General features: G+C 32.2%; 1 protein-coding gene across 2 annotated transcripts; it reads left to right on the top strand.

The window, feature by feature from the left end:
* The first annotated feature begins 12,043 nt into the window (after window positions 1-12,043).
* Window positions 12,044-25,623, top strand: LOC113403792 (uncharacterized). Of its 2 annotated transcripts, XM_026644388.2 has the most exons (13): window positions 12,044-12,169; window positions 19,889-20,206; window positions 20,345-20,698; window positions 20,871-21,137; window positions 21,399-21,656; window positions 21,765-21,945; window positions 22,167-22,345; window positions 22,705-22,842; window positions 23,346-23,516; window positions 24,046-24,156; window positions 24,454-24,663; window positions 25,030-25,272; window positions 25,329-25,623. In XM_026644388.2, exons 1-12 carry the CDS (start codon window positions 12,121-12,123, stop codon window positions 25,224-25,226), a joined length of 2,433 nt encoding a protein of 810 aa, XP_026500173.2. In that variant the 5' UTR covers window positions 12,044-12,120; the 3' UTR covers window positions 25,227-25,272; window positions 25,329-25,623. The 2 variants fall into 2 exon arrangements, with proteins under 2 accessions (XP_026500173.2, XP_064074136.1); XM_064218066.1 differs by having other exon boundaries at window positions 25,030-25,623.
* The last annotated feature ends 1,258 nt before the right edge of the window (window positions 25,624-26,881 follow it).

Raw genomic sequence — 26,881 nt, 5'->3', positions numbered from 1 at the left:
TGAAGCAAGCGTGGTGGAGTCGCCGCGCCGGTCGACTTGTCCCTAAGTTTCTGAAAGGTCTAAAAAATACCACATCCTGCTCAATAAAATCACCTTTATTTCATGCATCGTAATAACGAGTTTCCCTTAGCTTATTCTTAAGTTATATTTCTTTAGTTTCGCTCTACATACAAATTGTGTATGCCACGGTCGTTTACACATTTCTTTTAAGTGGAGAGAAAAGGCGAAAGGATATCGCGACTTAATGTTTGTCTGCAGCGTGTGATTGTGATTGCCTCGAGCCGTAAAGTGAAATATTAGATAACTGTGCTTATTTAAATAACGATTTATTTAACTTATCTATATAATCTACTAGATAATAATATATAATATAATCTTGTGAGACATGTATAATAAGATCCGACGTAAACATAATGCAGGTAAATGCTAATTATCTTGCATGCAAAACAATTGTAATATATATAATTATCAAATATATATATGTACTGAACATGTTCAACATTATGACATAAACAGTTGCTGCTTGTAATTCTAGAAATATCAATAAAATCAACTATTTATTTTCAATTTATTTCATGTAATTCTAGGAAATGTTAAGTAAACAAGATGTATTTATATGAACCCTTGTTATAAGTTCGATTGATCGTAACTATTTAATTATAAATTAGTTCACACCCAACTCTGACCTTACCTTAAAATGGCGTGACTCTGCTAAATTACACGGCCTTATTCACACCATGTGAAAACAGCGTTTTGGACGGTGTTGTTGACATTACAAGAGCTCGTTATAAAGCCTTGATACAGACTTGGTATACTGATATACATTTCAATATAGTAGGATCTCCTTAGACTACGGATAAAGACGGTAGAGCCGAAACGGCCCAGTGGACAGAACACGTGGATATTAATTATAGGTCGCGGATTTAAATCAGAGCAAGCTCCAATTCTTCATGTGGGAAAAAATCATAAGTTCATACATATAGTATTCAAGTCTGCCATGTGTGTCACCATCCGCAGCAGTGTAGAGTGGTGGAATAGGCTCCAAAGCTTCTCCTTAAATGGAAGGAAGGCCTTTATAGAACCGTGACACATTTACGTTATTTACTTTACTTACTAAGTCGGCTTAGACTAAGCTAGTCTAATGCTTCTTATAATTAAACTGAAGACTGAAAAGCTGACGAGTCAGTCTATGCCTATGTCTGCAAATAAAAATAAAAAAAATATATTATATTTTATCTGTAATCTTTATTATTTTACCTCTGTAAAAAGTCGCTGCAATTTTAAATTGTTCTAAGTAAAAAATGTCATGTAGGTTATGTTTGCAATGTCTGCCTGTTCGTTCGCCGAGACTGTTGTTGTTGTTTTTTTGCCGATTCTTTTCAGGTCAGTGTGTTTTCTTTTCAGAGCCGTTGGTTGTGTTTAATTTGACAATCAATAAGTAAGACAAATCCTTCTGTATTGAATAAAGAAATTTTATTTAATTTGTTTGATTTTTCAAATGACTTGGATTAAATCTATATGTAACCTTTTATTATGTATTATAATTTCTCCACAGACGTGCTGTCCGTGGAAAATTATTTATATTTTTAATTACGTTTTTTTTAATGTATTATATTGCCAGACAGCATTCAAATATGTAACATTTAAATGTAGAAAGCTGATAGGTCAAATAAAGCTGACTTTAAATAGTAATTTGTTAATAAATAACAATTTGATGACCTCCGTAGTTGAGTAGGATATACACCGGTTTTCATGGGTACGCCACTCCGAGGTCCCGGGTTCGATTCCCGGCCGAGTCGATGTAGAAAAAGTTCATTCATTTTCTATATTGTCTCGGGTCTGGGTGTATGTGGTACCGTCGTTACTTCTGATTTTCCATAACACAAGTGCTTTAGCTACTTACATTGGGGTCAGAGTAATGTATGTGATGTTGTCCAATATTTATTTATTTATATTATTTATTTATTTAAATAAGAATGTTTTGGATGTGTATTTTTAAATATCACGTAAATTTTTCTACCGTACCATGTAGAGCTGATAAAACACAATTTAATACTTATAATTATTTTTTATTTCAAGTTTATAAAGTTAACGTTTCGTACTACAATTACATATGTATAGTCCTTGCATAACAATTTAAAATTTGATAATATTAAATTTAAGATGAAATGGGAAAAAAGTACGTAATTTCAAAAAAAATTTTTTTTTTAAATCTATACTAATATTGTAAATGCGAAAGTAACTCTGTGTGTTAGTTCTTCACGCTTAAGCCGCTGAACCGATTTCGATGAAATTTGCTATGAATGCTTGCTTTGCTTTGCTATGTATTTTGAATACCAGGGAAGGCTTACTTTATTAATTCACCCCTGGAGGGAGTAAAATGAGGACTGATAGTTTGTGTGCAATAGGTAAAGTTTTATAAATTTCGCGCGGGTAAAGCCGCAGGTTTAACTACTAGTTTCAGAAATGGCGGAGTTCTGAGTTAATAAACATTAAAAAATCTAACCTAATTGATAATCTCCTTCCTTTTTTAGAATCTACTCAAAAGTAATAATATCCGATAAAAGGTGATTCGATATTTTTCTTTGTCGCATCGCGCGTGTAATAACTTAATTACTATTTAATTATGGGACATGGACTGGCCAGAACCACTATTTATTATTATTCTAATATCAAATATTAATTTCCTCTGCATAAAAATTGATATTAAATGAATATTTCATTCGTAATCTGTGTACTAATATCATTAATCTGATTGGATTGAATTCGTACTGAACGTGAACGTTTGTCAGAGTACCATCATTGATTGATAGATGGCGTACTATACTACACTATCGGTAAAATGCTTATAACAAAAAAATGCATAGTCATGTCATGTCATGCCGAACATCAGTTACCGCCTTAATCAATAAAAATGAATGTATGTTTGTCTTCTATGTGTTTTTAAGGCATGATGATGATATTGATTTGTTCTGCGGAGATTTCTGGCTCAGACATTAAGATTTTTTTTTTCTTTGCATTTTCATCCTTTAATAAAGGTTCTTTGTTCATCCTTATTCTACGTATGTAAACGGGACGAGTATTTTATAATAGAACTTAATGTGCATAGTAAATATATTACATATACTCTACTTTTTATTTTCATAATCTAAATGAAATTAACATCACTAATTATAATATTATTTATTTTATTTATCGCATAAATATAAATTTAGTTATGACATCACTGTTTATTATATAATTTTATAAGTGAGTATACCGTCAGTATACAGTCTTAGATATTAATATAACATATACTTGGTGGTAAAACTTTGTGCAGGTCGAAGTACGTTACCACCCACGCATCATATGTTCTACCGCCAAATAGCAATGCTCAGTATTGTTGTGTTCCGGTTCGGAGTCAGTATAACCACAGGTGTACAAGGGACGTTGCATCTTAGTTCTCAAGGTCAACGCGCCCGCATTGGCAATTTAAAGAATGCTTATTGGTTAATATTTCTTTCGTCAATGTACATATGTATAGTGTTGACGCTTACCATTTACCAGGCGGCCTATTTTCCTATCAGTCTACCTACTACATAAAAAAATATATGTGAAAAGCCAAAACGTATATAACCCAACTCCGACCAGTAATTTAAAGTACCTTTTTAAGGTCCTATGGGATGTATGTGGTAGCCAGACTAAAACAATTACCATTACTGCCATAATAAATCGTCTGTCGGACAGTCAGCTGTCGAACGGGAATCGAACCGGTTTAGTGGTAACTTAATAACTCAACTAAATTATAGTATCTGTGTATGAAATTAGAACAGTGCTATAATAAGCAAGCAAGGTTTTCATAGTGTTAATGAAGTAAGCACATGGTCCATTGGGGCGAAGAATTTTCTATATGAACGATCGTCACGCAACGTGAGAGGTGCTCGTTCGTCTGTGCATTGTGGGCGCTGCGCAGATGTGCGGTGACATCGATTTTTAATAATAGGAGATGTTTTCTTATCCAGTTGGGTCGTGCGGTTTTTATGTACCTTTCCGAAATATTCCTTGAATTGCAGTTGCGACATTGATTATTATAATTACAACGAGCACCGCGTTACGTAAATGTTAATATTTCACGTGAGATGAATATAGCTCTATCGAATAGTCGTTCAGCTTCAATACTGGTGTATCTCTTGAAGTATCTATTTCAAAATATCTTTTTTTTTTTATCTGTATTTGTGTATTGCTGTTGGCCCTATTAGCCTTTACAGCGTCACCGAACGTTGGGGCGAGTGCTAAGACTCTGCCTTAAGGTGAACCCTTTTGGGCTCGAGAGTGACGTTCGTCCTGAGGGTGTCTCCTATGAGATCGCACCTCGGCTCAGAACGTAGTCGGTGGGGATAACAAAATATCTGAAATATGAAGATATTACATCTAGCGGTATAAATAGAAACTCATTTCAACAAATGGTTGTGATTATAGCCTCTTGACCTTTCAGGTTAATAATGCTAGTAAGACTTTACTAAACCTCAAAGCCCCAGTTCGAGGTGACTATGACCAATCATCAGCTCAAAAGCTAAGATCTTGTAGTTGATGCTCCCTATAAAGAGGCGAGCCGTGGTCTATACCCAGAATGGCAAATACCACTTTGTATTACTAATTGTATTGGTAGATACGTCATAGAGTCCTTGGTATTTTGACATAAAAAGTGATTTATATTTTTGGTGACAGTTTTTATAGGCAACACACTATCAATACTCTGCTGAACATTTAACATATTATATGTATAATTACTGGCATAAGGCATACAAATATTACACTGATCCACTCATACTTAAAATGAAACAAAACAATTCAGAATATTGATCTATGGCGGCATAATATTTGAAGATTGGATGGTGGCGTACGTTTACTACTAGGTTAAAGTTAATAGGTATTTAATTAAATAGTATAAATTAAAGTTACATAAATAAATACCTTAAGAAGAATTCAATCGAGACATTAATACAATAATTGTACTTTGCGATTAAGATAAAGTTTGATATCTAGCAATATATAATGATAAAAATTTAATCATTGAAAATTTAATATTATGTAGCAATAGGCGACCCAGAAACTAACAAAATAGAATCCGGTAATTTGATAAAAAAATTATATACATTGCATTATAAAGAATCAAATACACCGTCGACTTTACAATACTTTGATTAAACTTTAAACTGAGTAAGATTTTTCTCTATAAACGACAATATTATTATTTTTCCGGTACTACCACCCGAAACCGGCTTGTGCTGGCCCGTATAGTTTGATACCACTTACGCACCATTTATTCTAAATAAACAACAATACTTTGTTTTGTTGTGTTCTGATTTAAGGTCAGGGTATACGCACAAGTATATTGTAATATACCTCAAGCGTACTCAATGTCTACACGCAAGAGTAAACCATAAGGTGTCCTATTTGTATTTCATATTCATGAAAATTCTTCATGGAAAACTATTTTTAATTTACAAATACAATTCATTTATAGATAAAAGAAACATGTATCAAAACATGTATACCTACATCATACATTTTAGAGAATATACGGTTAATACAATCAGTGACAATACAATTAACAACAAATTTTTTGTTCGCTACCCTCGGCCTCGCCCACATATTACGACTGTCCAACAGCGGCCAGTGTATCGTAGATAAAGAAATGTTAAACGTAAGTCATGCGGGGTCATTATAGCCTATGTGGCAATACCGATTGTAATTTAACTAGCAAATCATTAATACATACCTACATTTGTTTTTACATTAACAGTCTGTAAATTTCCCACTGCTGGGCTAAGGCCTCCTCTCCCTTTGAGGAGAAGGTTTGGAGCATATTCCACCACGCTGCTCCAATGCGGGTTGGTGGAATACACAAGTGGTAGAATTTCGTTGAAATTAGACACATGCAGGTTTCCTCACGATGTTTTACTACACCGCCGAGCACGAGATTAATTGTAAACACAAATTAAGCACATGTAAATTCAGTGGTGCTTGCCTGGGTTTGAACCCGAAATTATCGGTTAAGATCCACGCGTTTTAACCACTGGGCCATCTCGGCGCAAATCATTAATATTGGTCATATAAAACTAACATCATGGTCACCCTATTGTCATTCTGGGAGGTCCACCAGACCCAAAAGGTATACAAGTTGTCCGCGCATAATTAGAACAATAAAATTACAGAATAATTACCAAATTTGCTTGTATGTATAAAATGAAATGTATGTACTACATGTTTATTTAAATTTTACATAACGCGCAGTCTAAGTTTACCGCTCGGAATTAGTCACCTGTGGCTCCGAAATATATTATTTAAGGAATAAAAGCCAGCATATAGTGTTGATATTGATAACTTAGGCTAAAGACACAAATTAATTTTATTATTATTAAGTAAAGAGTTGTTTATTATCTTTGTTTTTATTTATCCGACGCACGCGCACATTTCGGAGGCTTTGGATTATATGGCTTCACATTGATAAGTAGTCAAATATTTCTTTTAAGACATTAACAGAATACGTAAAATAAATAAATAAATTAAGAAATCCTTTTGTTATCTATATCTATGCTGTATATGTTTGTCATTTCGATGTTTTTTTTAATAATCGTTCCATTATAATATAAATCTTACTAATGTTAATGAATCTATCTTTATTTATAAGTCTGTTGATTGGTAGAGAATACTTTTAATCTTTAAGTTTGCCTTTTGATTCAACTGTACAATTATGTTGATTATTTTAAATAGCTACAGAATTATGTCGTTAGTAAAGGGCTAACGCCCTTATTAAGGATTGATGACATCTCCGAATGTCAAATGGGTGTTAGAATACTAATATTGATCTTGCAAATTAGGGTATCCTTAAGCTTTGAGTGTCTCTCTCTCCGTCCTTCAACTTGATCATGATGAATGTTCGAATAAACTTTTACGCCCTTATAAAACTTTGTGAGCAATTCTAATCGCATCTCCACCTTAGTACTTCCACCGGAAGTGACCTTATTTTCGTTCTGGTTGAGCAAGACGTATTACGTATACGAGTAGATTTTTTGACGGCTTATCACAATCAACAAGAAATATTGTTATTTTTTATAAAAGGAAACAAGCGCACATTATTGGTCAGTTCTCCCGAGACCTGCTTATATAATCAATGTCATTGGTAAAAAAAAAACCTGTATTCCAGTGCGAACCCTCAACCGGTTGCAACTGATGTTCATTGCATGTTCATTCATCTTTCAAACTTCCACAGATAAATATAAAAATAATAGTCTGCTTGAGCGTTTACTGAGTCCTAATTTACATTACATTAGCAGCCTGTAAATATCCCACTGCTGGGCTAAGGCCTCCTCTCCCTTTGAGGAGAAGGTTTGGAGTATGTTCCATCACGCTGCTCCAATGCTGCTTCACCGCCGAGCACGAGATGAATTATAAACACAAATTAAGCACACGAAATTCAGTGGTGCTTGCCTGGGTTTGAACCCGAAATCAACGGTTAAGATGCACGCGTTCTAACCATTGGGCCATCTCGGTTCAATATTTATACTAATATAATAAAACTAAAGAGTTGGTTTGTTCCTTGCTCGAACGCGCTAATATCTGGGAATATCATATATTTAGCATTGATAGGCGATTGGCATTCATGAGATTTTCAATGAAAACCTAGTTAATATCCATGTATATATAATTACGATATTAAAACATTATTTGCTGCCTCTTATAAACAACTATTTAGTTTAATACATTTTGATTTCGTTGACGTAATTGGCTGAAGTTTAGGGTAACACTTTAGAATACTTTACTTGGTAGTAGTTTTGCGAGTCTGTCTGGGTAGGTACGACCCACTCATCAGATATTCTACCGCGAAACAGCAATACTTAGAACTATTGTGTTCCGGTTTGAAGGCTGAGTGGAGAAGTATTACTGCAGGCACAAGGGAAGTAACATCTTGGCTCCCAAAGTGGTGGCGTATTGGCGATGTAAGCAATGTTTATTATTTCTTACAGAGCTGTAATAGTTGATAAAATATAATAGGGTTGTCATATTGATGATTCGGAGTAATGCCAATCAATACGATCCTGATCAGCTCATTCTTTTTGATTCTATTTATGAGTTAAAAGAACTTAAAATGAAATACATAAATGGTTGGTAGAAATTACTGTAAGGAGCTAAACTCCTTAAAGTTTGACAGCTTAGTTATGTTGTTTTTCTTTTTTTTTTTGTTCAATAAAGTTTTTAATTATTATTATTTTAATTCACTAGAATATTATGTTTTTTAACAGTTTAATTATAACGTTACGTGCTGCGTTCGTCTAGGGTCAACAAACTTTTAAGCCGGATAAGCCAGTCATAGTAAAACTATCGATTTCTTGAATTACAAAGAACCACTTTTTGTTTCTGCTTTTATAACTTTTTTAAATCAATCAAATAACGAAACGGTGATTTAACGATTACGAAATATCCTTATTCATCATTGTTTAGGAAAATATCAGTCAGATTACTGTCAAACATAATAATAAAAGTATTACTATTAATAACTATATTTTTTAATATTCCTTCTTCTTAATTCTTTCTGTAAAGTTTCGGAAGTCAGTTAAAAAATCAAACAGAATATTTTGTCAGATATTCTTTTGTGGGCATAAATTCGAAACATAGATTCTCAGTAGAATCCGGTTCTATTCAATAATAGAACCGGAAATAAACGAAAGTAAAGATTAAATACTTAAAAGGTGAATTTCTGCACGAGATCCTCCAATTAATCAAACCAAGAATTTTTGTCAAATATTTTATACTGATATCGAGTACTAATGAGATTATTGTTGATATAAAATTGAAGTTTGTTTAGTGACAGTTAAAGTATAAACTGCGGATGCTTATTAAAATTGGTGTACTTTGCCCTAAAAATGTATTAGGAAATTTGTGATAACAAAAGCTGAGGTAAAGTGTACACATGTACACATGTAACATGCAACTTATATATATATATATACTTTGACGTATTTAGTATAACACACATTTTTATGAGACATCTCTAAGGAGGTCAGGCTTCTACATGATGTATAATTCAATAATTGTATTAGCCCGTATGGCTCTTTGAAAAGAGCCCTTGAATTTTTTTTAATGATATAGGAGGCGGTCCCGCTCATGAGCCACCTGATGGTAATTGTCCCCACAGCCCATATAAATTAGTGCTGTAAGAAATTTTTACCATTCCTGACATTACCAATGCGCCACCAACCTTGGGTACCACTGGCTCACTCACCCTTCAAACCGGAATTATATGATGAGTGAGTGGTACCTATCCAGAGGGGCTTGCAAAAGAACCAAATAAATTAGGCAAAATACCGTAAAACTATGTAAATAACTAATAACAGTTCTGCCTGTTTCGATATCAGTCAATTGCCTAACTTATCATATAGCATAAACCGCGACCATAAAGCAGAATCTACCTGGTAGAGATAAGACAATGGTGGACCGCTGCTTCACAGGTATATATTACAAATTATATTATTTTAACTTTAAGTACTATATCGTACTTAAAGACAATATAGTATTTTTTAAGTACTATATTGTTAATAGTAAAAATTAGTGTACTTTTGATAATGTATTGTTTTTAAGCTCTATCTCTCTTATTCATCATCACTCAGACCGATCCCGAGAATCCTCAGATAGAGCCGAGATGGCCCAGTGGTTAGAACGCGTGCATCTTAACCGTTGATTTCGGGTTCAAACCCAGGCAAGCACCACTGAATTTTCATGTGCTTAAATTGTGTTTATAATTCATCTCGTGCTCGGCGGTGAAGGAAAACATCGTGAGGAAACCTGCATGTGTCTAATTTCAACGAAATTCTGCCACATGTGTATTCCACCAACCCGCATTGGAGCAGCGTGGTGGAATATGCTCCAAAACCTTCTCCTCAAAGGGAGAGGAGGCCTTTAAAACAGCAGTGGGAGATTTACAGGCTGCTAATGTAAGCCCGATCCCAAAATGATCCCTGTGGGACACCTATTCTTACCATTGATCCGGAAGATTTCACATCAGTTGTAGGCTCTCTCTGAATTCCGTCAATAAGATAAAATTTTGCATAACGCAATCAATATCGATTTAATGACATTTTGGCTATAGATATGGCTAAGGCGGGATGCCACGGGGCACCTCCTGGTACATCCCTGGTGAGCAGAATGGACCGTGTGAGCAGCCTCGTTGGCCAGAAGGGGGGAGGGCTCGTTACGAGCATCCAAGATGTTTTACACCGATGGTCAGCGGCGGAGCTAGTCATCTTAGGCCACTAGGCACCGGTATGGGGCCCTAGGCCCGGGTGAGTCCACATATCCATCCCGGGCCCCCGACCGGGCGGCAGGCGTAAATGCATTTCCTCCTCAAAAACCTAAAAAAAAAGGACCACCAACTTCCAATCCACACATATAAGAATGAATGACACTTAAGTTTTTTTTCTCGACGCAATATGGCAAAAGAAATCTTTGGATGTTGGATCTGAGTAATGGTTGTAGTAAATTGAGTATAAAGTTATATATTAAATATTCTCTTTGTAAAATAAGTGTATTTTGTTTTACAGTAAAGCGATTCTCAATTTTAAATTTGTTTGGTGTTAACTACCTGCTTTTAATGCAAAAAAAAAATAAAGCACAACATTTGATTCATTTGTGTTTAATATAATTAACTAAGTAAAAAATCTATGAAGTCGATTCAACCAGAAGATCAATAAAGAAATTATAAATATCGTCTTGAATATTGCCAAATATATTTAAATCAAATTACATTAAGAATTGGGTACTAGCAAACTAATCTCGCGATGGAGCCAGAGTATTGATTGTTAAACTCTTTAATGGCTGCTACTAAACAGCATCATGTTTGCTCATTTGGTTTGACACTAACAAACGCTTATTTTATTGCTTTTTGTTATTTATTTAAATAATAGAAAATTTACAGCCTGTTATCCCACAACTGGGAGTCCTCCAAAGAAGAGGAGCCCTAACTCCTCTCCTTTAGCGGAGATTTTATTCATAATATTTTTAACAATATCTGATATTTAATTTAAAAAAAAATGATTTCATGATTTTAATTGGACACAACTTGTTACTAAAAAAAATGAATTATATATTTCAATTCAAGAATAAATAACAAATATATTGTAAAACGATAATTAACCTATAAATTAAACTATACTTTAATTTAACAGTTGAACGACTTTGTGTAACTACTTGATTTGATATGTTTATTCATCACGCTAATCGAAATTAAATTAATTAATTGTTTAAATATAGATATTAACCTCTCTATGTTATAATTAGTAGTTTGCCTAAACAGTTAATCAAACTATACAATAAATCCATGCAATGAACAGAAGCAACTACTCATGAAAGTATTAATTAACAACCGATACCATAAATCTTATTAATATGAAGTCTCATTATAATAGTTGGACAAGGATTGACAATTGTAGAACCTATTTTGCAATTTTAAAGTGGCTTTATAAAATGTTTGGATTTAAAAAAAGAACTACAATTGCGTGACGAAAATAATCCCCCGTACAAGGAAAATGATTATAATGTGACATTCCGATAAAATGTATTCTTTTTACATAACCTCCAGTTTAAAGACTTAAAGAAATATAAATTACAATTCAATCGATTAAATCAAAACTAGCTAAGTTCTAACATTAGCGAATATTCGAACAGTACTAGTCTTGATAAATCGTCGCTATCTCAAAGATGAATGACTTTAAGATAAATAATACATTTATTTACTCGCGATTTATTTGATACGAAGTTTATTTTTATATCACAAAACTGTGTTATGATAACATGGTAAGCGGCACATTTACAAAATGTCATAATTCAATGTTGACATGTAACACAGCCTTCATTAAAACAATCCCCGCGCAGGCTTTTATATCCAAATGTAGATATCACCATCCTAACGGGCAATCAACCATTCCATACATCACGTATGAGATTAGATAAGAGAATTTAGACCAGATATTGGAGATCGGTTATTGATTAATTACAAGGATATAAGGGTTCATAGCATTAACGTCGCGAGGTTATTTTTCCGTTAGTTCTGCGCGTACGCAGTTCTCTGTGCGAAGCGACAACATGCGGTCGCATAAGTTGAGGATCGCGGTGTTCGCCATTTTACTAACAGGTGTGTTTTAATGTTTTCTATATTGTGATTTTTAAAACACGGCCTAAATGACATCGTTAGTGCCGTGGAATTTACATGCTTCGTTTATTTCAAACCATTTTGTCCGTACAAGTTATTCTGCTATGTTATATTTTCAACAATGCTTTGTAGAGAAGAAAGACTTTTGCACATTTTGTGTTGATTAATGTCAAAACCAGTTGAGTGTTAGTAATTCCCTACTTGTCTGTTTGTTGCCCTTGAGAACGTGAATAAATAAATTACGAATGAAACCTCAACGTGTCTCTGAAGCTATTGCTTTATCGCAACTGTTTTATTATAGTTTCACGTGAGTTGTGAGTAAACTTAATACGTCACTAACCTGAATTTTAATTAACAATATTATACTTCATAACAACATATTCTATAAGTAATGGCAGCGTCTGTTAAAATAATCGTTCCATTTTTAAAATCATATGTTTTAATTATGTCAGAAGTACTTATATAACCAAGGAGGTTCAGATTGAACCTACGAAAGTACCTCATTAGCTGACTCGCATACCATTGGACTATTTAGAAATAATCATTAAAAACTTATCGATACATTTTTAGCTATACACTAAAAGTGGAAAGATAAGCACGGCATTCTCGGCGACTCGATCACGGAAAATCAACTTTATTTATTTATTTTATTTTATTTTTAGAAATCATATGATATGAGTCAACCCATTACAACGAAAAAGGTTATTTTTAACAGACAAAGAAATAGATATTTGAGTGTTGATAAGACAATTGTAGTACATCATTAAATATTAGCATAGTCGTAAGTTATACGAGTCGGTAGCGTTATTAGCCCAAACGTGATTTGTAGCATAAATAATACTTCTATGTTGAAAGGACTTCCGTGGGACATCATTGTAAAAGGATATAATCATAGTGCCTACTTGGCAGTATAGTTTTAGGCAGTAAAACATATTGATTAAATATGTTTATATACAAGAACCAATCACTGTAAAAATCATGACCGCGTGAAATCGTGTCACGAATGCCAGCAGCGTTTCCTTGTGAAAAGCATTTCCGATTTTCTGGATGAAAAATGAACGAGCTCTCTTATAACCAATGGGTATATTCAATCTTTTAAAAAATATGTTATTACTTTTAGAAAATATTTCATACTAACCATCTGTAACTAGAAAATAGATAGAGGCAAAACATATCTATAACTTTTCTCTCATACGATTTTATATATATTTTTTACCGAATTCAAAAAAAAGAATCATATCCTTCTTTCAGCCAATCAATTATCAATTCGATTAATAAATAGTTTTTTTTATTTTCTTTAGAAATTCGTTATTGTTGAATCTATTTGGTAAATATGTAGTCGCTTATCCCGTAAAAATACGGTTAAAATTTTATATTATTTATTCATAATACGGTTTGATAATTATTATTATATAATTACGGTTAAGATTTATCAATAAAAGGATTTATTAATAAGGGTTATCAATAGAAAAAAAAGGAAATGAGAACAGTAAATGAGTTGACACTAGTTTTTATAAATAAATCAAAAACAGCTTAACACAGTAAGCGGAAACCTAATATCAGTATGAAATATTCCTACAAGTATTTAATATGTTCTACATATTTTACAGTACTTTATTCATTATAATCTTACCTATAAACGTAATCAAATATAAATTAGTTATCTGTCCATACTTTATATAACTAGCTATAAAGATTTATCTGATTAATTCAACAGCGTTTGCGTAGTCATTAGCTTGCAAATAAAAATATATTTAAAATAAAAAGTTAAACAATGTTTATCATAAATCCTCGATTCGGGTGAAATTATGTTTTAATTATCTATATTATATAGACTTTGCTTCTATTCTAAGACTTACTTTTACTTAAAAGGGACAATGCAGTAGAGTTATGTGGTGTTTTTTTTTAAATTAATTTGCAGGTTTTTCAACTAAAACAGTTTCAGTCCTTGCTTTATAAACATTATATAATGTAAAAAATACAACAAAAACTTTTTACGATCTATAACGGTTGCCTCTGTATTTAATCAAAACTCATTCTAAATGATTTCAATTAAATGATTCAACGGAAATATGTTAATTACTTTGATGATAAGTAATTTGCTCGAATACACAAGTGTCTTCAACACTGCATTACACGAACTTGATACATTTATATTCATTTCATAATATTTGCTTCCTATGGAAATGTTTATTTGTGACAATAATAATAATAGTGTCACAAAAAGTAATAAAATCGAATGTCACTTTTTTCAAAATTTACAACTCCACCCAATAAGCTGTAATAATATAATGAGGACATCCATAATTGTAAGACATCTTGTAGAACAGTGCGAAATGGTTCTCAAATCCAAACCCCTAATCATTTTGAAATAATACAAAATTATCTTTGAATTAATCTACTGTATAATTTTGAAATTTGGTTACACATTCAAAAATTATCCTGTAAACTTATAAAACGCTAGCTTCATTGGATTCATTTGATATTTTTTATTAAGTTTTTCTGACTAGTAACTCTCATAATAGTAGAAATTTTCAACAAACTGAACAATTTGAAATCATCGTTATAAAAAAATATCGAAGTTTTATTAAATATGACTTGCCCTAATTTATTTTGCAGTATAAATTTAATCCTATTGAAATTTTGAACTTTGAATATTTGCGTATGCCATCGCAATGCGACCGATTCCTAATAACTTCGAAGCTTACGTTAATATAAGCCGTATCATGTATAGCCATCGGCTGTTTGGCGCCTTATTATGGATGATAAGATTAATTATACTGAATCAAGTAATGTAAATACAACGGATAAACAAAGACGATTATTGGAGACTAAGTTAGAAGAATTACATTTTTACAATATTCGACATAATATACAGAAGGGCGAAGAAATATTGAATATTATAGATATTTGTATATATTTAAATGACATTATGTTTCAATTAAATTATTTAATAAAGGAAAAACCTCTATAAGTATATATTTATATAAAGGATGAAAAAGTTAAGATTGAGCTAATATAACAGTCTTTTAGTAATTGAAATTAAAGTAGCGTCAGTTGTTCATGTATTACTGTTTGCAAGAAACTATAGAGCAGAATTTAATCGTATTTATAAGACGGCTTTAGCAACGTATATTCTGTATACAGGTTGATTAGGATTTACCTTATCTGAAGAAATCACAAACACGAAATAAACCTCACATTTCAATTAATTCCCTGATACGAAATTTCAAATGAATTCAAAGATTACGAAAAAAAAAAGCTCTAAATGTTAACGAAACGTAACATAAAAAAATTGGGAAGCTATGAGTCCGAGCCTATGACGGAAGATAATAGGAAAGAAAATATGAGATAACATTTATTTACTGATATATTTTTATGATAAAACTTACAACGGAAGAAGAAGCTAGAACATAGTTGAGTTGCTTAAGAGTATTATTTTAGATGAATTGGAATTTATTTCTGTGATTTTAATTCATAAATTGACACTAAAGTTGTTCTAAATATTATTAATAGGTCCTATGCAATGGAACGTGATGATCTGTGATCTGTATCCTGACGGATCTCTTTCTCTAGGGAGACCAGCCTAGTTGACTAGTCTGAGAGTCTGGCCTTGAGATTAGCCTTAGGACTTATAATAATGCACAAGTGTGAACGGGAACACAGTTGAACTCACTCAGAGTGAATCTCTCATAATCAGTTCAGGCGCAGGACCAACGGCTTACGTGCTTACCGAGGCACGGGATACACAATTCCAAATTACAGTCTCCGGGCTGCTACATTAATTTAAATTAATTTCCAACCAACGAGGCAGTCGATGGAAGGTACACTATGTACGTATGTATAAAAGTAAGCTGCAATCCAAACATCATGAGATAATTCAATTCCTTTTTGATAAATCTAGTTAAATACACTCGGGATTTGTGCAAACCCGTCTTATCCACCACATCAGATATTCTACCGTCAAACAGCAGTACTGTTTTATTCCGGTTTGAAAGGTGAGTTCACCAGTGTAAGTACAGACACAAGGGACAAAACATCTTAGTTCCCAAGGTTAGGGGCGCAATGGGAATATAAGGAATGGCTAATATTGCTTAAAAGCGCCATTGTCTAAGGTGACCATCAAGTGGCCCATTTGACCGTCCGCCTACCTATATCGTAAAAATAAAATACAATGAACGTATAAATAAGATGACGGCGTTACAATTCTTACTCATCTTTCTGTTGGAGACCTAAGTTCACTTAAGAAATTATACATGTTAAAAGTTTAAATCGTTTCTTGAATATGAACTAGACAAAATGATTCAGAAATAGACCAGATATGGATAAGATGTGCCCAGTGGATTGATCACTTAGATCTTAACCTAAGATGTGATCTTAAATTAAGAACCACAATGGAACTGATGATAATATCCTGGGAACAACTGCATATGTCGAATGAAATTCTGACAAATGTGTATCCAAGCCGTTTTAGAGCAGTATGATTGAATATGGTCCAAAATTTCTTGCAAGGAGAGGTGACTTTTGTCTAGTCGTAGGACATTTACTGGTTATTATTGCCTTGTTGAGTAACTAACAGTGACAGTCCCAGATGATGACTAAGTTTTATAATAAAAAAAACAAAAATATAGAATCCATACAAAATCTGGTTATTTAAAAATAAGTATACATTTAGGCCGTACGCTAATACTCCTTTGGCACCGTAAACCCTTTATTGTTTTACTTCAACACGGAGTGAATATACAAATCCTTGTGAACGTATTTATCATGATATATGACATGATAGTGTTTACAAAACTCACATCGACGTCTATTATCAGATCAGGATACATATACCTACTAATATATGTCATTATTTGATAATAAAAAAACAATATTTTTTTTAATGACAGCATTTGACCTGGATGACCTTCAAAATGTTTATCTAGGTGTAAAGACTGAACGTAATATTTTTTTATCCTTGTTGATTCTAAAATCCGAAACGATTCCTGAAAGGAAACTGCTTATTAATTACTTAAACCACAGTGTGATAAGAGCTTTATATAATTGATTAAATATTCAATGCAAATAGATGGAATGCTTTGATTGTTGATGTCTAGATATACAGTCAAAGCTAACTGGTAGCCAACAGTTGGCCACTAAGCACACTAATAAATTAGTGTGACGTCTGGCGAATGTCAAGCGTGTCGTGTCACGCATCAAAGATAATTAAGTTAGCTCCTATGTTTTAATTATTTTGAGGTGCAACACCTTTTCTAGATATATAAATAATTTATCTAAGGTGGAATATTACAATTAATGACAATAATGTCCCACAAAAAAGACAACTGGTACGCAACAACACACTTTAAAATATACATGTTATTGGAAATGAAAGCAAAGAAACAATTGAATTTTGATTATGATACTGACTGGAATTAATTATATCGGCGTATCGGTAGCTTCAGGTAGTTCCATCATAAAGTATTTCTTACTCTTATTTATAAAGATTCAAACGGAATCAAAATTAACGGCGATCCGTCCATGACCTTCACAAGATTGCTGCCCGTTTGACGTTCTGCCAGCGTGACATTGACAGCAGAGAGTATGCAATCACTCTCGAAATCACTAAAATTGATAGTCTCAACGATGATGGCGATCTACAATCTCGCCGTCAAATACAAAACGATCAAAGTAATTAAAACATATACCAAATACATAATCGATTGCTAATTCATTGATAGATCTATATAATAGATATTAAATGTGTTTTTTGTTATTCTATTTTTATTTATTTTTTTGTTTACATTGCATGGTTAATTCTCACTGTATGAGACTATTTTGAAAATGTTTTTACCTATAATTGAAAAAGCACTTAAATTTTAGACGATAGTGGCAGTATTTTCTGCTTTTAATAGTGTATGCCTGTTGATATTAATATTGAATAAATAAATAAAAAATACTAAAATTAATATAAATATTAAAAGCATACGTCAAACATACAATTTGTAAGTATAAATAAAAAAAATACACGAAACATAAAAAAGATATATTAGGGATTTAAAAAATACGGAAATTTTGTAATGACGTGTCTTATAATAAAGTTTATCTATATTAATGATTGCTATCAACCCGCCTCGATTTTGCATAGATACGTAAATATAAGTATTATATGCTTTACATAATGACATAATAAATATAACTGGTCCTTCTACCCGTATCATACAAATTAAACACGTATATACCAAACACTCTCTTTAACCAACCTCATAAAGCGAAGGAGATCATCAATTTGATTGTTTGCTTTTTTTTATGTTTGTTCCTTCAGAACTCCGTCATTTATGAAACGATGAGGAAAAATCTTTTTTTGGGGGTTTGTAATGAGGATACTTCTCGTTTGATGGCATTTATATTTGAAATAGCTTTTTTCTATGAATTTGTTTTTATAATTTTATTATCTCCTTAGATGTTCGTCAGTATACAATCCATCATATGATTAAATTACAGAGGTTGTAGTTAGCTTATTTAATAAATAGGACAGTGTAAAGTCACCTGCCTGCCTTTAGTAAAGCCTGTTAATAAATTAGCCAACCAAATGTCCCGATGCGGAATATCCTATTATCTTTAGGTAAAGATTTATCTTAGCATTGGACGAGCAGCTAAATATAAGCTATAAAAAATCGAAAAAACAATATACGATATTACAAACAGCCATTGTTTATGTATAAACTATTATTATGTGAAAATTTCCAATACCGATATATAATTTATTTCTCTATAATATTATTAAATGATTCTCGAATGCCTTAAATGGTATTACTTAAGCGACGGTGTTAACTTAAGCTAAATATAATAATTAATCATTATTTACTCAGTATTTATATTGCGAAACCGACGTTAATATCTTTAGAAATAATGTTAAATATTCGTGGTATTGCATTCTCTGCGTAATTACACGTTTTTATTTTTATATATTTAATTTAATTGAATTAAGTTTTTTTTTTATTCAACTATTATTTGCGTTATAGGTTTTATTGGGTGATATTATTTTTGATGCAGTATTTGAATGCAAACCTTTCTGAAGTACTCTTTGTAGAAATATGAAGTATCGATTGTGTTTAATTCAAGATGTTAAATTCTTGTAAGTCATAAATAAGTCAACGTTAAAAATATTTTGCACATTTTAATCGACTTGGTTTGCGCAGTATCTTTAGTTATTATTTATAATTAATGATCTTTTAGGATCTGTTCACTTATATTGTGTTTTTCCTTTAACAACATGTCTCTTACCTATAACTTATTTTATTTTTACTCTAGTCTAGACTTCTTTAAGTCGTTGAACTACTCAGATATCAAAAATAAATGTATCATTTATCTGACTAAGTCCCTTTTCCCTAGTTTCTTATATACACGTATTTGTAATTGTAAAGTTGTTCAGCATATGCCCTGCTCACATAGACTTCTAACGTAATGTATAATTATATAGATATAGATCATATATCTATATAATTATACATTACGTGAAGTCATAGATAGATAAATCTAATCAAAGATGTTCCTTTAGACGATTATTAATTTCATTTACTAGTTAGATAATAAGAACGGATAACAATTTTTAATAAATAATAGCATATATTTTGTATTTATTACACATTGCCCAATTCATATAAATAGATATAAATAAGTTGATTTTTAGTATTATACAAAACAAAACAATTTCAGGTTATACATACGGACAAAATCCGCCAACATTGTTGACCCTTGACGAAGGTGCAACTTTACGTACTGTTGTCCTGACATTTACTAACGAGATTAAAAGATGTTATCTAGAAACTCCAAGCGGCTTAAAAGTTGAATTTAAACCAAATGACGAAGGAAATGATAAATTTCAATTATTACCAGACACAGACGTAACTCAATGTCAAGCTAATGTGAACCACATCGATGTGAACGATAACGGCGTGTGGACACTTAATTCGGAATTATCTACTGGATCTATTCTATCGCAATCTTACAATGTGACTGTGAATAAAACATCAGGTTAGATTACAAATTTGAAATATATTTATCAATTAACATTTAAAAGTATAGTATAATTAAAAATATCGATATCTAAAATTTTAGAAATTACAGAGTGGTGAATGTTATAAAATTAAACAAAACACGTTACAATTCTAGACAATACTGCAGATGATGATGATGATGACGTTGATAGCGATACTGCAGATATAGAAGATTTAGAAGGCCAGTACTTTGATACTGCAATAGGTGCCAATCACACAGTTTTCATCAACGATTATGCCTTTGTAACCAGTGAGAGATGTATCCTAATAACACCTTCGGGTACACGGTACAGCTTCCAAGAGTTGAATCTAGAAGGCATCGAAGTAATCAATCACCCAGGCGCTACTTGTGCTATAAGAATTACCATCAATTCCGGTGATGTTGTTGGAAATTGGTCGCTATTAGCTGAAGGTTCAAGATTTTCCGAAAATATTGTAAGAAGATTACCATTTACAATCCATGTCGAAGGTATTATTGGCTATTAGTATATTAATCCATAATAATTTAAAGCGTACGCGTATCTAGTCACGTTTAAATGATAAAATCGATGTCCTGATAATGATGATAAAAAAATAATTAAACATTTTTTTTAAATTAAGACATCTGCTGTATTCTATAGAGATTATTTTTAATATTACAGAATTCGTTGATGCCTATGTAAGTGAAGTTATTGTAGTCGAAGGCAATGATTTCTACGCTCGATTGAAGAATTCTATACCTAATTATGATACTTGCAGACTTCTGGGACCTGATGGAAATGAATATAATGCCTTTGAAAAAGATAGTCGATTCGTTGAAAACTGTGGTTTTATTGTTAGAAACCTTCAAACCACACAAAGTGGAAAATGGAATATCGTTTATGGAAATAGTATCGTTTATAGGGCCCCCATTAGTGTGACAGTAAATGGTAATATTTTTTTTAATACGATGAATAAATCTCTTATTCATTCGATAATAATTTTATTTAATTATTACGTTAACATTTATGAATAAGTGAAACTATTGTCTCTATTGCACAAATCAATGTTGGTTTTGTAACGCAATAATGCTTTGCTATCTTTCACAGACACAGTGAGTCATTTACAAGCTTTTATTGTTATGTTAAGAGTTTTACAATATTTTAGAATAATATATGGAAAAATTAATTTAAAGACTTTTTCAATTTCAGTTGCTACGACTGCAGGAGCAACAAATCTTGTATGGAACAAAGATCGACCAGTTTTAGTCAGTCTTGGAGCAGAAGATGCAGTGTACTGTTCGTTAACTGGCCCAGATGGCTCAACATTTTATGATGGATTCGGTAGATGTAGGGTCGCTATTGACAGAGCATCGAAGGCACATGAAGGTGTTTGGAGGATGAATGTCGGCTTACCTGGTCAAGTCCTCACTACAAACTCACAGTTCCGTGTTACGGTTGTCGAAGCTGGTTAGAATATCTTTACTATTGATATCCCTTATCTTATGGAATAAATCATTGATGTTTCCAATTGAGAATTTTTCCTGAATATAATTTGCTTTTTTTTTTAATTTCTAGATCCTAAGCCGTTGGTAATGACCCAAGTGACAGCCAATAAACCTACTGTCTCATTGTCTTGTAATGTCACAAGTCCATACCCAGTCCGTTCGTGTAAATTCCGTGACCCATCTGGTCGCGTGCTATTAGCTAACGAAGGTGTTGGGGAAAGTAGATATACCGTCCATGGAGCTGGTTCTAGGTATATTTTTAATGACATTTTGTAATGGGTAACGAAACTATGTTTTCATTTTCATTAACCATAATTAAATTTTTATAAACAATAAGACCTTTATATTTCTTTTCGAATACCAACTTTTTATGGCATTCAATTTTATGTTGATATGTGGATTGATTAATTCACCAAAATGCTTTTTTATTTTCAATGTCTTGAAACTCAAAGAAATGTATTTTTCTTTTCAGCTATAAATCTGACCTCCACACACATGATTGCGGTATCCTGATCACAGGTCCTCTCACCCGAGACTTAGGTCTTTGGCGTTGTGCTGTAGAAACTGAAGGGGAGACCTATTACGGATTTTTAGGTGTATTTTGTCCCTGGGCTATGAGAGACCCTGAAGTAGTAGCTGCAATTGTTACCGGTGTGTATAAGAAATCGTGTGTGGTAAATGTCCATTAGAATAAGTAAGATGTCATAACCAGTATTTTGATACGTCGTGAGAGCGCCATAATTATTCATTTACATTTATAAACACGATCAATACATGGCTTTTGGGAACTCCCCACTAGAGGAATAACGACTTGTGACTTTCTTCTTGACAAAATACTTTATGGAAATTGGTTAATTAAAAATTTAAAATGTTTAATTCAGTTTTCGTTTTGTAAATATAGTAACTAAGACGATTAATAAATATATATTTTTTAATTATAATTATTTGTATTGGCTTTTATGGAAAATAAAAATATAATGATATTTATTTTCAAATCATGTAATTTTCAGAGCCTACTCTAACAGCAGACAGACCTGTGGTTAGCAGTGTGGTAGGTGACAGTGTCACCATGACATGCTCAGTCCAGTCCGCCATTCGCTACTGTTACTTCCGAGCTCGAAACGGCACCGTGTTCAATGTCGGACCTAGTAAGACAAACACCATAACATTACTTAAAACTTTAAAAAGACAACATGGTACAAACCCGGGCAAGAATCTCTGATTTTAAATATACTTAATATGAGAATGTAAGAACCCGCATAGTATTTCGCAAAAGAAATGTTAAAACAATTTGAAACGCATCAAAATGGCGCTTGAGATCATTTGAGATCATAAAATGTGATGACATTTCAAGATCGTGTCCTGCACTCTGCATTTAGATTTGAGTTAGTGTTACAGAATAACAGTACACTAAAGTACACTGAAGTGTACAACATAGGATAAGAGATGCCACAATAGTTATTTGTTTTATATTTATAGTCTTCTAGTAATAAGAATCAATCTTTACGATAGTGTTACCAATTCTTTATCATAAAATAAATATACAATGTATAAACGATGTAATCCACGTATTTATATAATCACTGAGACAATTTTATATTCCCAATAATTTCAAAGACATTTATGAGTAAAAACATATTAATAATTCCAGTCGATTCGCATGACCAAGCTACATACGTTGGAGCTGGGTTCGATGCTGGAGAGTGCGGCATTAGGTTCCCAAGCCTTTCCGTCTCTGACACTGGTAGCTGGGATTGCCACGTTGGTCTCGCAGATGTTCAAGAAGCAGAACAACGTGCTCGAATTGAAGTTAATGTGCAAGGTGCATTTAACAATATTACCCATTAAATATTCATGTATTTATAAAATTAATATATTATGTTATTTAATAATTGATTTATGTTTTTTGTAGAAAAGAAAAACAAAACTAATTGATAATATTTTTACGTACGCCATTTCCTTATGACGTGCTCATTGTTTTAGTAGCTAACTTATGAACAGCAGATTTCCCGAACCTGAATTCAAATCCCGAAACCCCGACCCGGGGTAACATTTTCTTAGGGTAACCGTAAAACCATTGGTCTTATACCTGAACTCTCCTCTATCGTGTGTCGCCGTTCCAATTATAATTAGAGTAAGGGAATAAAGAGTGGACCTATGATTCCGTATATACTTAAGCATTATAGTACTTCTTGCTATGTTGGCTGGTCTCTGTGGCGCATGGTCACCGAAACAGACATTGTTTAGGAAGACATCATCATCATCAGTATCATATTTCTTTATTCTACTATAGGTGTGATATTTTTTCATTATCTAAATTGTGATATTTTATTTGTCTCCATTATTTGCAGACACGATGACAGCTAACCAGCGCATGGAGCGTAATAATTTGATAGTGGAAGCACAGATCTACGACCGAAGAGCACTTGAATACTGTCGATTTGTGCGTATTGATGGCTTAGGTAATAACAAAATAGCATAACATACCATTTTGTAAATTACGTTTCCATTTTCTAAACTAGAATCAAATTAGACAAAAGAAAAACGATCGAGCATAAAATAACAGTGTAGTAAAAAATTGTGCCTTTGTCCCAAAAAAACACTGCACTACAGCAATAGTTTTAAAAATTATTATCAACAATCTGCTTAATTTTAGTTTATCATATTATTAGTATAAGAATTTTTACTACGAATTAATTATTATTACGACATTTTTGTGGTACAGATTTTGCTTAAAACATTTATATCTTATTCTTCAGGTTTCACAACAAATACTATTCCTGAAAGATATACCGACTTATCCATTCTCCTAGACGGCTATTGTGGTATAGCTATAAAGGAACCTACAATCCTAGAAAACCACCCTTGGACTGTTGTTGCTAGGATCCGAGGACAGGATGTTGAATTATCTAGAGTAACACCCATTACTCTTGCCGGTCCCAATCCTCCTCCAGAAGGTGGTGTTATATGTAAGTAATTGGTCTAGTCTATGATTTTTTTATGTATTTAGTTTTAGATGAATAGCTGTCTCATTTATTTATCTTACAAGTAGCACCTTGACAAATAAAATCCATTTCTTACACCATTTCGTAGTCCCTCTCAATCTAAGATGTTACGCTTTCATATTCTGTGTGTGTAATTTTACTGGTTCATTGATCCTTAAAGCCAGAAAACAGCATTTTATGTACATCAGTTCAACGTCTAATTATGGTCAATATCTTACTAGAAAAGCACATAGCCATATTACTAATAAACCACTTTGATTGAACAAGTAAAGAACAACACAGCTACGTCTCCATTTACATATTTTATAACGTATGTGTTCTGTCTTCCAGATTACCGTCTACCAGTCACATGGATCATAGTTATGGTAGTCGGTTTGGTAATGGTGGTATTGGCATCTTTCCTTGGACCGAAAAATAACAGACGTTGGGCATATGCAAGAGCAAGTACCATCAGGAACAGTTTCATCAGGAAGACGGTTCAACAGCAGAACAACCAACCAACTAAGGTGACCGCCACAGCTGCTTAATGTCACAGATATATGATTCCTCTAAAGTAAACTCAACTTCATTCAAATTCGTGCAAAACATGAATTAACAGATAACTAAAAAGCATCTACAAGATCGATAATTTTATTTCCAATTATTTCGTTATTTTTTAGATTTCAAATTAAGAATGATTTTTAGTGTATTTGACAGAATTATTTTTAAAAATCGCGCCCTTCTCGGTGTTTGTATGTTTGACGTCTGTATGTACTTATTATATAGCATAGTAATAAATAAAGTTATGCATAGTACTTCACGTGGCAACATATAGCTCATTAAATTTTTTTTTATATAAATAAAGTTATATAGTTGTTATTCTACATTTTTAAATTGTTAATCAATATAAATTTATACACCATTCATAATAAAAATGTGAAAATGTTTTGGGTTATTTGATTTAAAATAAACTTACAAAAATAAAAAGCACTTAGTGTTGACCGTTCAAAGTTTCAGATCTGCTTTAAAACTTTGTTTAAATATTTGTTATATGGTGGTGGTATTTTATTTTTACATTAAATGTTTAAATATTGAACCAATTTCATGCATTCCATACTGGCAAAAATAAACAATATAAATTTTTTATAAAAAAAAAATTAAACTAAGTAATCAATATTTTTATTTTATAATTGTTTAAAGAGTTTTGTGCAACTATCTAAAAATGAAAAAAAGACGGAAAAGATTAGTTTCTTTAGATGAACAAGAGAGTGTTTTTAAAAAATTCCAAATGAATTTTGCGAATAGAAATAACTTCACCATGTGAGGAAATATTTGAAAAAAATTGTGAAAAATTTTAACATTCCGAATAACACCAATGCATATTATCCTTAAAATAAATTATTATATTGTGTACTAATAAATACACCTGTACTCAAATTAAACTAAAACAAAAATCTCTTATTTAGACTAAATTGGTGACCGTCATTTATATTTCTAAATTTACGCGGGAAAAAGGTATTAATTTTTAAAGCCATACGAATGACGTTCTGAAATCGATTACACTTATTTTTATGAAATCGGGTACAATAACAAAATATGATTTTATTAAATATATAATTATAATTTAAGTGTAATGCATACATAAGTAGATATTTCTAACACTACGAATCGGAATGTTGTTTCTAAATCTGATTTTTATGATTGCTGCGATGAAGAAAACAGATCAAAGACTTGAAATTGGAAGACTTTTGTTTTTTTTTTATTGATATAACATACGAAAGGCACGTTATCTGATTTTCGCTATATATTCTCAAAGTATCAGTGGTTTGATTTCCTTGAAAAAGTAATATGGAAGAAAGATAGATGGAGATTTCGAAGTGCAGTTGGATTTTTCGTAACTATTCAGTCAGATACGAGAATAATGTTACATGTCTCGATTCTTTTAAAGAATGCCAGACATAAATACGGTGATTAATTTATTGGCCAACTGAGGAAATTGTTCGATAGTTAGGATAGAAAAGAAGTTCGAACACGATTTAGATATTTTGTTCTTGAAGAATCACGTACAAATGTGAACTGCTCTACAAAAAACGTAAGAAGGTAATGTGCATTCTGGCATTTTAAGACACAATAAGTGATTATGCAAATTCAGTATTATTGGATGAACACAACGTATCCTCTTACAGAAAGATTGGTTGCAATG

The sequence above is a fragment of the Vanessa tameamea genome, chromosome 20, assembly GCF_037043105.1.
Source record: "Vanessa tameamea isolate UH-Manoa-2023 chromosome 20, ilVanTame1 primary haplotype, whole genome shotgun sequence".
Taxonomy (NCBI): domain Eukaryota; kingdom Metazoa; phylum Arthropoda; class Insecta; order Lepidoptera; family Nymphalidae; genus Vanessa; species Vanessa tameamea.
This window is presented reverse-complemented; position numbering and strand designations above follow the sequence as displayed.

Bases quoted from the DNA above. Each gene is read 5' to 3' on its own strand.
- LOC113403792 (XM_026644388.2), top strand. From the start codon at position 12,121: ATGCGGTCGCATAAGTTGAGGATCGCGGTGTTCGCCATTTTACTAACA. The intron at 12,170-19,888 runs GTGTGTTTTAAT...AAACAATTTCAG, and splicing joins GTTCGCCATTTTACTAACAG to GTTATACATACGGACAAAAT. The intron at 24,664-25,029 runs GTAAGTAATTGG...TCTGTCTTCCAG, and splicing joins TCCAGAAGGTGGTGTTATAT to ATTACCGTCTACCAGTCACA.